The sequence below is a fragment of the Thermobia domestica genome, chromosome 13 (genome assembly GCF_964235325.1).
Source record: "Thermobia domestica chromosome 13, izTheDome1.hap1.1, whole genome shotgun sequence".
Lineage (NCBI taxonomy): Eukaryota > Metazoa > Arthropoda > Insecta > Zygentoma > Lepismatidae > Thermobia > Thermobia domestica.
This window is the reverse complement of record NC_137466.1, coordinates 179672887-179685153: the sequence shown is the minus strand read 5'-3', so window position 1 is coordinate 179685153 and position 12267 is coordinate 179672887. Positions and strand designations below refer to the sequence as shown.

Here is a 12267-nt window from a genome sequence, read left to right as displayed (position 1 = left end):
CCCCCTACCTTTTCAGATCCACTTTTACCCTTGATGTAAATTAATTTACATTATATTACATATAGTAACATGATACTTGATATGCAATAGATATTATTATTCGCCGTGACGTACATAACAGATACCGTTATGTTACGTACGTCACGCATTTAGTTCGTTGGTCACGCATTTTATTGGTTAACCAGTTGTTACAAAAGTTTGCTGTAAATTCTTATTGTTAGAAGGCATAATCTATTTGAATAATTTAACGAATAACAGTTGTCCACTCGCTTTTTATTGTACAGGATAAACTTAACCACTTTTTCCGTGACGTACGTAACATTACAACACGGGTCTTCTCGATTTCGCTGCTACTAGTGATACCTACCCACATAGAGCTGATAATTTCCGTTTTGGCCTGGCATTCCATAGATGACATTTCTATGAAGAATAGTGAAAGTATTGCACACATGCTCAGTGGAAAAATAACTAAACGATGCACTTGCCTTTCATTTCACAACAGCACATTAATGCACTTTCTGTTACAAAGAAGCTGATTACTTACAATAGACAACAATTTCACAACAAATTCTGCAAAACATGTAACTACACTTCATTCTCTTTCTATGGATGTATAACATGTTATGGTGGAAGCATTATGGTTTTTGCCCTTCAGTGTCCTGACTTATTTGCTTTCACCCATAAGCCAATTTGCATAATATACCTTGAGAGCATTGATCAAGTTTATATACAACTGCGAATCGCTTTGTCTATATTTGTTTTGGATAAAGTGAATAATATTCCCGTTCTCAGTCTTTAATGCAGGATCCCAATGGTTAATTTTTAAAAGAACATTTAAAAAATCCATATTCAACGGAAAATTAATCAAATTCATAGCTCCATTGAATGTACCATCAATAACTCACTGAAATCTCGTGAAATGGATTTCTATGCCCACATTAGATAAATTCAGGGCCTCTTTGTGGTTTACTAGTAAATACTTTAGCACGAGGTATCAAGAGAAGACTACAGTATGTCTGAGAAATGGCAACCAGTGATCCTTTTAGTGAAACTAATATTACCTATCTGCAATTTGTTTACTTAGCGCGCATTGCTGATAAAGCTCACTCAAACTTTATTTTACATTCCAAAGGCTCTCATCTATATTCTTCAACAAGAAACATGATTATTGTTAATTACATAAGTTCTGAACAGCATTAAAAATATACAAATTTTTTGCCTGTATATGAAAATTAAACACGATCGTATAAGACTTTCACGTACTTTTTGGGCACGCACACAAAAACAAAGAAGTTTACTTGGTATCTTCCTGAACTGAGGACAAAATAAATGCTAGGATCTAAATTAAATGAGAATACAAGAATGGTAAGACTTTATAGCAATTTATTATAATAATGCCTTATGTTGCCGAGACAATTATTCACAATAAATGTTACGTTTACAACCAAAGTTCCTGTCACCAGATAGGACTGCATAGTGTACTTCGTGCTGTACAGACCTGAGAGAGCCCAAATACAGGCATCTAGTTCATTCCACCTTTACTAAATTCAATTGCAAAAAACGTCTCGAATTTTAACAATGACTAACGTACGATTCAGTTCAAAATTTATATTACAATGGCCTCAAATTAAAAGCTGAAATCTGCCCAAAAAAAGTATGACAATGATCAAATAGTTCGACTCACAAAATATATATATTAACAATGCAGCACATTCACAGCTCTTAGGTCACATTTACACCTCACCTACTCCACCCAAAGTCATTCTAGAGCAGACTGTCAAGTAAAGTAGTTTTTATTTAGGTCAGATCTTGTGAATTCATAATCCTGTGAAGACACTGATTTGATTCTTCTACGAGGAAGTGCGTTATTAAATCATCTGCCCGGTCCAGAAATTTCACATGTAGTCACTGCTAACAGGTAATGTCCTCTGCAGTGATGTCCAAAGTTGAAAAAACAGGAAAAAAAAAGTTAAAAACATCCATTCACTGAACACATACTACAAAACCATCACTCCCACTCTGTTGTTCCCGGAGGTTTAGATGTGAGATCATACAGGACTCTGGATATTCCAGGAACCATACGAATTTCTGATACCATTCTATTCACAACCTAATAAAAATAAGAAAGAAACTACTTATTATTTAGATACACTTTTATGTAAATTGGGACCTTCAGTAAAGGTCGGAATTCTTTAAAATATCAAGATCATTACAAGCACCTACATCATGCTATACGGTTGGATATAAAAACTAAGTGGTTCTCCATTTTAGTTAAGTTTAAAGAAACTATGGAACATCTGTAAAGTACTCATTTTCAGCTATGTATTGGCTCACCTAATAAGGAAGAATTACTAGGAACTCTTCATAGTTCTTTCATATAATAATCTCTCTCTCTGTACATTTTTCTAATTTTTAACACATGCTTCTTGTATTTTTCGATCTCCAATTTTGCTGGACTTAGAAAAAGATACTACTACATACAAGAAATTACTATCTACAATAAATCTTCCCGATTAGAAGTACTCATAACTTGCATTTAACGATATTCCGGTATGTAATAGGTGATATCAACTGGAAGAGTACCAAATTTTGGGACATTTTAAGATCTACCAAGTGGGAACACAAATTAATAAGTGACATTTCGATTTTAAGGAAAGAGATTGCTATGCAGGCAAAAGTTATTTGGTCCTCCATTACTAAACGCTGCAAGAGCGGTCATATATAAACAAATACAGATACGAAGTCTATAGAAATCTACCATATCAGCCAGCAAAAAATTACATATTCTACAACTGAATAGAGGATTCCACTCAAACCTCTGCGATTTTATCCCTATCAGTTGCAACTGTTCTGGACATCGAAACCTCCAAAGTGAAGCGACTTCCTTGCTGCGAAAGTATAAAAACTTTAATCGAAACCAAAATTTCATGGAATCTCCACTGACCAATACACCTTTCGGATAGAGTGATAAACCTCATGCTACAATCTGGAAGACGGACAGCCCACAATCCTATGAAGAACATATGCACAACGTTCCCAAGTGAATGTACTTTAGGCTAGACTTATGAGAAAGTGTCCAGTCCCTTCTTTTTCGATGAGGAAACAATCACGAATCCTTTCTACCTGAGAGTCTCTTACTTTTGCTGTACCTGGAATAGGACATTCTAGATTTTATCTTCCAACAGGACGGGGTATCCCCCTTTTTCTATCAGAAATGGCTACCAAATAAATAGTTTGGCCACACTGATCCAACATCTTCCGTGATTTCCATGTTTCACAATATCATGCTCCACGACTGTTTTCTCTAAAGTTCTGTTACAGACAGACCAAGGGTGGTCAACGTGGTGAACGTGGTCTACTAGTCGACCGGCAAACAGTGAGAGGTAGCCTGCGGTGCTGTCACATTGTCTATATCAATTATTGTTGCTGTTTTATCATTCCCTCTAAGTAGGATTTTTGAAGTAAAAAGCAGCCCTCAAACCTAAAAAGTTTGGTCACCCTTGACAGTCTACAAGCCTCTCCGACCATCCATCACAAAGTAGGCAACGAAGAAGTTATCACCCAATAGTGATATGCTACAATGTGTAGGCAGAAATTAATATGGACTTGGTATGTGTCAAATGAAAATGAGGGCTCAAATTGAGCCTCTGCTCTGAAAAAGAATTATGATGTGAGATAGTTTCTGTACTTTTCTATTGAACACCTTCTTCGTGTATCTGAGTGTAATTATACGTGAGTCATGGTTGTTTCCTTTGAAATAACCTTGTATCACTGGCATTTACACACGTTATGGAAAATCCCAATGAATAAAATTGCTTGAAACTTCAAAGAAAGAATTTACATGTTTGTGCGTCTGAAAAGCAGTACAGAACTTTACTTACATCAAGTGACAATTCTCGACCAGGTACAGCTGGAACTCCCGTCATAAAATCGTGGGTGCAAAAAGGTCGTAGTACTACTGACCGCTGACATGATGGAATCCTTGATGCCGGGTCACGGTCGAAGTGGATCGGAATTAATATAATTGGCATCTGACTAACTTTATTCACAAATCCTGATGTTGAAAGAACCTAAAAAAAAGTAAATAAATGAAAAGAAATACTTTTAGTATCTCTCCATTTGATATAATATAGTATACTTGAACACATCATAACTCTTCCATATTTGTTAAGACAAACAAAACTATATAAACGATGAGTCATGTATACTTTGAGTCTGTCCCACAATTGAAAATCTCACCTAAAGAAGAAGAAAGGAAGAAAGAAAAGAAAGCGAAAATTAAACGTGCAAGTTTATAATGGAATACATATTAAAAGATAAAAACATTCCTCAGGAAATTGTGTTCTAGGAACTGAAAAACTTTCCGATATTTCGGATACGCCAACAAGTATCCTTTCTCGAGGATTACTGAAGCTTAATATATGTTACGCAAAGAGTTTTTTTTTTTTTTTTTTAACATGCTTTTAACTTTAGTATCCTCGAAAAAGGTCAATCGCTGACGTACCCGAAATATCGAAAATACAATTAGGTGAGTATTGATTTTATTTCGTAATATGTATTCCATACGTCCTATCAGTCAATATAATCAATGGCCAAACACAAAATCAGCCATACGAAAACTGAATGTATAATCCTCGAGGAAAAAAAACTTGCCGACTTATCCGAAATATCGCAGTTTTCAGCTACTAGGTATACAATTAGGAGATTACTGTTTTTACCTTGAGGTAGGCTAGTTTATTTCAGCTTGAATGGTGTAGAAATAAGTAGTAAAACGTTTGCCTAGAATACATAAGTTGATTCGTTTATATTGAGCTGAAGTCAATGTACAACTGTGCCGCGCGTGTGCAACTCATCGCCGTGAGACTGCCACGAGGCAAGCAACATTCTCTCGTTAGTCATTCAGTAGAGCAATGTGGTCGAGCATAGTTTGATCCCGCCGAAACAGAACAGATTCTGGGAGGGGTTCATTGTGGTCCCTCCCGACGCTAAGTTCACGACGCCACGCATCGTAATTATCATAATTTTCGTGTCACTGATAATTGTATTATACAGAAATATGCAGTAGAGTCCTGGGCTCACCACACTGACGCGACCAGCTAGAAACCAGCCTCCCGTGAAGAGGACCCCGCTGCTATTACGTGAGATTCGGCGTATGGCGACCTCCGAAAATCCCCCCCCCCCACACATTATATATATATATATATTAATTGCACCATTCACATGGATTTACGCCTCACGGTCTTTCACAAGAGCAGTGTGCATGTCGCAAGTCATCGGTGAAATTTGTTGTTACCCTTGATGAGGCGTGGATTTACCTCACAGTCTGTGGTAAAGTTCGTGGCGTTACGTACAGACCTGTTGACGCAAAGGGCCGAAGCACGTTCTTCTGCCAGTACGCAGAGACTTTCCAAAAAGGATTTATGATTGTGGCCAATTCCTTGTACTCCAGAAAGTAGAGCAAAACGTCAAACTTAATGTAATGCTACGTACTACCAGACTCATGTTCTGACTGAAATGTACCAGCATAATATCCCAGCATTTTACGGAAAAGACGTGAACCAGGTTGAACTGCACCACGACAAGGTATCTAGACACACGACAGAAACATCGCTGGAACAGGAACAGGAAACTGGAATTGTGGAAATTCCCTTCTCTAACATCCCTGTCACGAGTCCAGATGCCAGCCCAATGGACTATTGTGCTTTCGGACTCAAGCGGCTCCTGTCCCATCATCGAGTACGTAGTCTCTCGCAATGGAAGCTTCGGTGCCGTGCAACAGTCAGTAGAGGTGGGGCATTACCTAGGTAAGTGGCCCATTCTAATACGGCTAAATACAAATGAATCAACCTCTGTATAAATCACACAAAGTCTAAATGCATTAGTACGGAAAACTATTTTATGAAAGGACTCACTCATGCAATTACATAACTTCTGAGAATTGACGATCTTCACATTTTCCTTCAGTTCACCAATTAACTTTTACCACTTATATACTCAGTTCTATAACTCCTGATCTACAGAATAAAGTTAATTTATTACAAAATCTAACATGCAGTTATGAAGTGTTCCGAGATTATTTTTTTGAAGAATAAAGCACAATAACACAAATAAAATTAAAATATCAATACTAGTACTTTAACGAGACTTTGCTGCAAAGTAAAGATAAATCAATGGAAACACATTATAAGTAAAATTCCATGAGTTAAAAAAAAAAAAAAAAAAAAAAAAATCAAATCGAGAACATGTTGTTAAATATGCTCAATCATGAATATCCTCACACAACTAAAATGATTACCTGATTTGCTAAGAAATCTGCCTGTCGTAGTGTACTAAGCACATTCGACGTTAGGAATGTTGGTGTTATATCTGTAACAGAATCTCGAATAAGGTCTCCGAATATGTAACAGACTCTGTTGACGTTGTGACACACTCGGGGAATGAGTCGCGCTATAAACACCAGATCATCCCAGTCCGGTTCTCTTTCTGACGAGATGCCCACAACGTAACTATACGTTCGACAATCACCCTGAAATATTAGAAAACAAAGTGCGTCTGTTAAATAGTGTTAACAATGATGAATTATGATAATCATACCAAAATAAAACTATATATATATATATATATATATATATATATATATATATATACAGTAAGTGCATATTGTGAAAGACAGGGCAGCTACCGATCGTGGAATCAAGTGCTGAACTGATCAACACACTTCTTCCAATGCACCAATCAATGATGGCACTGATTATTATGTTCTGGGGTATGCTGAATCTGAAAGTTACTTTCATTTTTCCCTATCACGTACAGTTTGCTTGCAAAACAAGAATTTTAGGAATGATCAAAAAATGGATCAAAAGATTCTGATCTTGGCCAATAATTTTAGGAATGATCCAAAAAATGCATCAGAAGATTGCGATCTTGGCCAATAATTAGATTTTGGATCAGGGGCCACAAAAGTTTGGGACGGCCCCTAAATCGAGTTTTCGTATTTTTTACGGAATAAGCACATCATACTGAGTAAATTGTTAGTTTTGCTTTGGCTACACTATATGCAGTTCTCGAGATATAGGGCCTACAAGAAAATTTTTGCCTGAAGTATATTGAATCTTTTGATTTAATAAGGGAGTGTAACACACTGATTTGTCATTTAAAACAAAACGTATCTATCATGTACAACTGAAGTATATTTGCCACTCATGACACATTTGTGGTTGACAGATTTTTAATATTTACTCTGTTGATCTGTGAAATCTTTTCTTATTATCGGGGCCGCGGTGGCTCAATGGTAGAGCGTTCACCTCTGGTGCTTGGGGTCCCGGGTTTGATCCCAGCCCCCGCCAAGTGAACTTTGTGGTGAACAAACACCGTGTGTGTGGGTTTTCTCGGGGTTCTCCCGTTTCCTCCCACTTTCTTCATTCCACCATTTCATTCATTACTCATCATCACCGTCTCCTTTAGCCTCACTGGTATAAACGTGGGACGTAAAACTCAAAGATTTCATTTCATTTTTTCTTATTATCTTTCATACTTCTCTTAGTTATCTTCGGATTTCCCGTTTAAGCATCTAACAGTAGTCTAAACTTCCCTTCACCTATTATATTCATATTTCCTCATTTTCTCTCACTAATTGCTCTACATTTTTCCTTATTTTGTACTTCTTATAAACACTGTAGAATTCACCGTTAAACGTAGAACTTACTAATAAGAGAATATCTGGCACGACTGTACTTTCAATGGCAAATGCCGAAGCTAAATTTGCAAGAAAACCTGATGTGATGGAATTTGAGTATTTTTCTCGTATTGAGCTTGCAAAAATTTAACACCACAGGAAAACGCACACGCAGTTTTTTTGGTCGTAGATCTGTCTAATAATAAAACTAACCTGTACTACATCTTTGTTTCATACACTGATACGGGTAATAACAATATACCTTTACGGTCATTGTATTCATACGATTTTGTCACATTGTGCGCTAATAACATTAGACATCATATCTTCACATTCATAATGAAGATTTCCAATAATAATATTATAATAAATATCCGATAAGGATACGCTTTGAATTCTGTTAAATCTTGGGCACACATTTCCAACTGGCCAATGTGTGGGGTAGGAGCGGGTTTTTACGATCACCGCCAGGAGAGAGAGAGAGAGAGAGAAACGTTGAGCAAAGAAATAGATTGAATGGAATAAAACAAGTGTGGGCAGTGTTCGATTAGTCATGAATCCATGAGTAGCGTATCAGCAAAACCTTCGAGTATGCCTTGTTTCCCGATTACCACTGTCTTCTATAACTTCTAGGTTTCTTGCCTTCTTGCTCTCTGTGAATGGTTTGCTGAGAATCCGAGCAGCAAACTATGACGTCAAAAAACATCCAGTTGGCAGTTACTGGTCTTCGCTGATTAGTCAATCACTAACATGCGTTCTAAAACTCTTTTTGAAACAAAATACATGGATGTGAACACTTCTGTGGAGGATTTTTTTTTTTTTTTTTTTTAATCGGAAGGTTGAACAAACACACATACTTCTGAATTACGCCACTTCATCCAGTGTTCCTTAAAATTTTCTTGTAACTTACTAATTCCGTATAGCAAAATATGCAGGACTGAGGTAAGGTGTCCACTCCAATAGGCCCCCCTTTTCTCCCAATCCAGTGTCTGCGGAAATATGTCAGGCAAATAATGGTGTACCATTTCTGCACATTACTTTTTAATATATATAAATAACTACATTATTTTCTTCTACGAGGCGCATCCAGAAAGTAAGTTTAGATCGATTGTAAAATGAAAGACCACCATGAGAAGAAAATTATTTTACTACTCTGGAGTTAGTGACACATATTAACGAAAGAAGGAAACATTTTTAACACACCAACTCCTCTATAGGTGCGAATTCACTGATACATAAGTTAAAAAGTGCATAACTGAACCGGGACTCGAACTAGAATCTGTAGCGTACAGTGCCGATGTGTTAATCACTACGGTACACAGTCAGCTCCCAGAACAGCGATACACTCTCTCACTCTTGATGTCGGTGTTCTTTCACTCAGACCACATGTTTTATACCACAACTTCGTGTTGTGTTTGGACAATCCAGTGTCCATACTAAGAACACTCCTGATGGTTGTATTATCATTATATTACATAGTGTAGTATAATATAGTGATAATACAACCATTAAAGATGTTCTGAATATGGATAGTTAATTGTCCAAGCACAAAAGGAAGTTGTAGTACAAACCACGTGTTCTGAGTGAAACACAGACTTCAAGAGTAAGAGAATGTATGGCTGTTCCGGAAGCGAACTGGGTAGCGTAGCGGTTAACGCATCGGCACGGTACGGCGAATGTCCCGGGTTCGAGTCCCGATCTAATCATACATTTTTTTCACTCTGTATATTAGTGATACATAACCTACTTTTCAATATATACACAATTTTCACTGACGCATTTGTCGTAACACTGTCAATTCTGCCATCAAAGACTGGAACCAGGATGTCAGAACCATCTGCAACTCAGTTGCGCTGTTGACACGTTGTCCCGCGAAGCATCGCTTCAGATTTAAAAAAAATTGGAAGTCGCTGGGTGTCATGTTTCGTCCACGGTGACGATACGATCGAGGAACTGCTCCTTCCTGATGGTAACGCAGCATGAAGTTCAAAGCGGACGCTAGGCGCTTCTTCTTGTGGTCCGCTGTTGGTTGTTTTGAAAAGTTTGGATGTTGTGAACCGCGGTTCTGTAGAATTTCTTGCTGCACACTTTTCACCAATTCAGCTGTAACCATGGATGGTCTTGCCCCTACGGTATTCCTCGTGTACATTGGTGTGGCCAGTTGTGAATTGTCTGCATCATGATCTGACCATATTTTTATTTAAGGACGTCCGGTCCATATACTTCACACGACTACCTGTGGATCTCACAAACTGACAGCTTCGTAGCACGGAGAAACCTGATTATCACATGTACCTCACACTCAGCGGGAGTGTATGAGCCTAATTATGTTTACAACACTATAATTTTCTCACCACTGCCTGCACATGACTGCGCTCGTGCCATGTCATGGCTGTGTGTTCTTGCGTATACACGTCCTGCTGACTGTCTAGTTTTGCAGCACTTTCAGAACTTATCTGGATATGTCTTGTTTTTAATTAGAATTTTATTACCATGTTTTATTAATCCAAATATATGTTAACATTATTATTATTATTATTATTATTTACGGCTATATTAATATCACTTATTTCGCATGTTACGTACCTGAACACCAACACTTCGCACTGGTAACAACGTTGCTGCCAAATGTTGCTTACTGGATACTTTCTCCAGCTGCATTCGTTCATCGTCCGATGTTGCACTTTCTACTCGATTTAGTAAAGCATGTTTCTACAATAAAAATAAAATAAAAACTTATTTATATTCACACACTCGTGAAACGAAATGTTAAAAAACATTCAAAGTGTTACCAAATATTTAGCTGCAATTATCGATATTGAAGAAGACCCATCTTTATTTCTTATAAGAGCGTTTTTTAAACTTTTTCAGAAACACTCTTCTGACATAAAATCAGTCTGTCTACTAGTACTTTGAAATGTACGTATCCATATTCTTTAATTCTCTCTATATATTTTATCTACTATTTAATATCGGACCAGAACCACACATACTCAGATTTGAGCCTCCTGCATTTAAATTGGGAATACTAATTACTAAGTTACCGGCAAAGGAGTTTTCCAGCGTTTTGATGTGAAGCTTCCTTTATATTGAAATAAAATTAAATACATAGTTGAAATATCGATTTATGCTCTAGGTTCAAGAAGAACTGGTCGAAAGAACACAAAGGAAAATAGAGGAATATAGATAACATTGTCCATTACGAACACACATCAAACTATGGCAAAATGTACTGTAATGACAATAAACAATACAAACATGTCTCGACTTGCGGTTTGACTACGTATCTGATTAAATATTGATTACGCATCAGTTGCGAACACCTATAATGAAGATATTAATATTTAATCTTCTGTCCATGTGATCTCCGGTTTGATCCACAGCAGAAATATATTTTGTTTAAATTCTATGTTAAACTGTAGATATAGTCTCACTCATGATTAATATGACGAGTGCAGAGTTAGTTACATTACTTTGCCCAATTGCCTCATCTGACAACTTACTTCCACAGTCAATGACGTGCTTCTACAGTAAGATTTATTAAAAATTAAGTAATACGATATGGAGCAAAGAGGCTTCTTCCTTCCCAAAACAACAATAAACTACAAGAAACAGAAACGAAGAGATATTAATACCTTCTGAAGCATTTGAGAATATTCCGCTATGATTTTCACTAGAACTTGAGTTTCTGAAAAATCTCGTTCCATATATGGTTCTTCTACGCATAAAATTCTAATTGCAAGGCCTGGTCCAGGGAATGGATGTCGCATTACTAGATCTTGTGGAAGACCTAGGTCACGACCAAGTAATCGAACCTAAAAAGGAAGAAAAAAAACTGTTACATAACATGTTTCAATATATATATATTCATATTCATTATTCAGAATTCAATTTATTTAATACAGAATGTTTGGTAAAAAGTAGCCCTCAGCAAATCTCTTCTCTGCTGAAAGGTTGTTCTCTTACCAGTTACTATAGGAGGATCGTATCAGTAGTCATCATAAAAGATTGATAAGCCACTTTCTTATTCCTCCAGTTCAATTGGTTTTGAATTTCTACACTTCGATACAGTGAAACCTGTCTGTCTGTTACCGTTTGATCTATAGATAGAAAAATCCTTAACTTACGCAAAAATTAGTGTAGTCACTAAATAAAACTGGACTTTACATTTCAAGTCGACCCAGACCGTCCTTCAAAGGTTAAAAGATAGATAAAAAGTACTAAGGTGAAAAAATAGCAAATTAATAAACTAAGGAATTTGCACACCAATTATTTATACGAGCTTTATCATATTATTTATATATTGCGCTTCGTGACACCGTCACTAGACTGTTCCTCTTTCTTCTCCGCGACAAAGCTTAATAAGTGACTTAAATTATCCATCTCTCGTTCCTACTTTTAAAAATTTGATTAAATTATATATTTATTTTTTAAATCTTGTGATATTTAATTTTCGATTTTTGTAAGTTATTGTCAGTTTTGTACAACAATTAAAACATCATTTATATTGTGTAGTTTTCTTTAATGTGCTTTGGAAACTGCAATACTAGGTTTTCGCTTTTAGCATCTGTTTCATGTTCTTTCAATCTCTT

The 12267-nt window shown here is 36.6% G+C and overlaps 1 protein-coding gene across 3 annotated transcripts in view; it reads right to left on the bottom strand.

Moving 5' to 3' along the window:
* Positions 1–1366: 1366 nt before the first annotated feature.
* bur (GMP synthase burgundy) overlaps positions 1367–12267 on the bottom strand; it is a 68530-nt gene continuing 57629 nt past the window's right edge. For all 3 annotated transcript variants that reach the window (XM_081736989.1, XM_081736988.1, XM_081736990.1), the window contains exons 10-14: positions 11311–11490; positions 10262–10387; positions 6296–6526; positions 3882–4070; positions 1367–2110 (exon numbers count right to left, since the gene is read on the bottom strand). In XM_081736989.1, the coding sequence (XP_081593115.1) occupies positions 2009–2110; positions 3882–4070; positions 6296–6526; positions 10262–10387; positions 11311–11490 (828 nt within the window). In that variant the 3' untranslated portion in view covers positions 1367–2008. The remainder of the gene's footprint in view (positions 2111–3881; positions 4071–6295; positions 6527–10261; positions 10388–11310; positions 11491–12267) is intronic.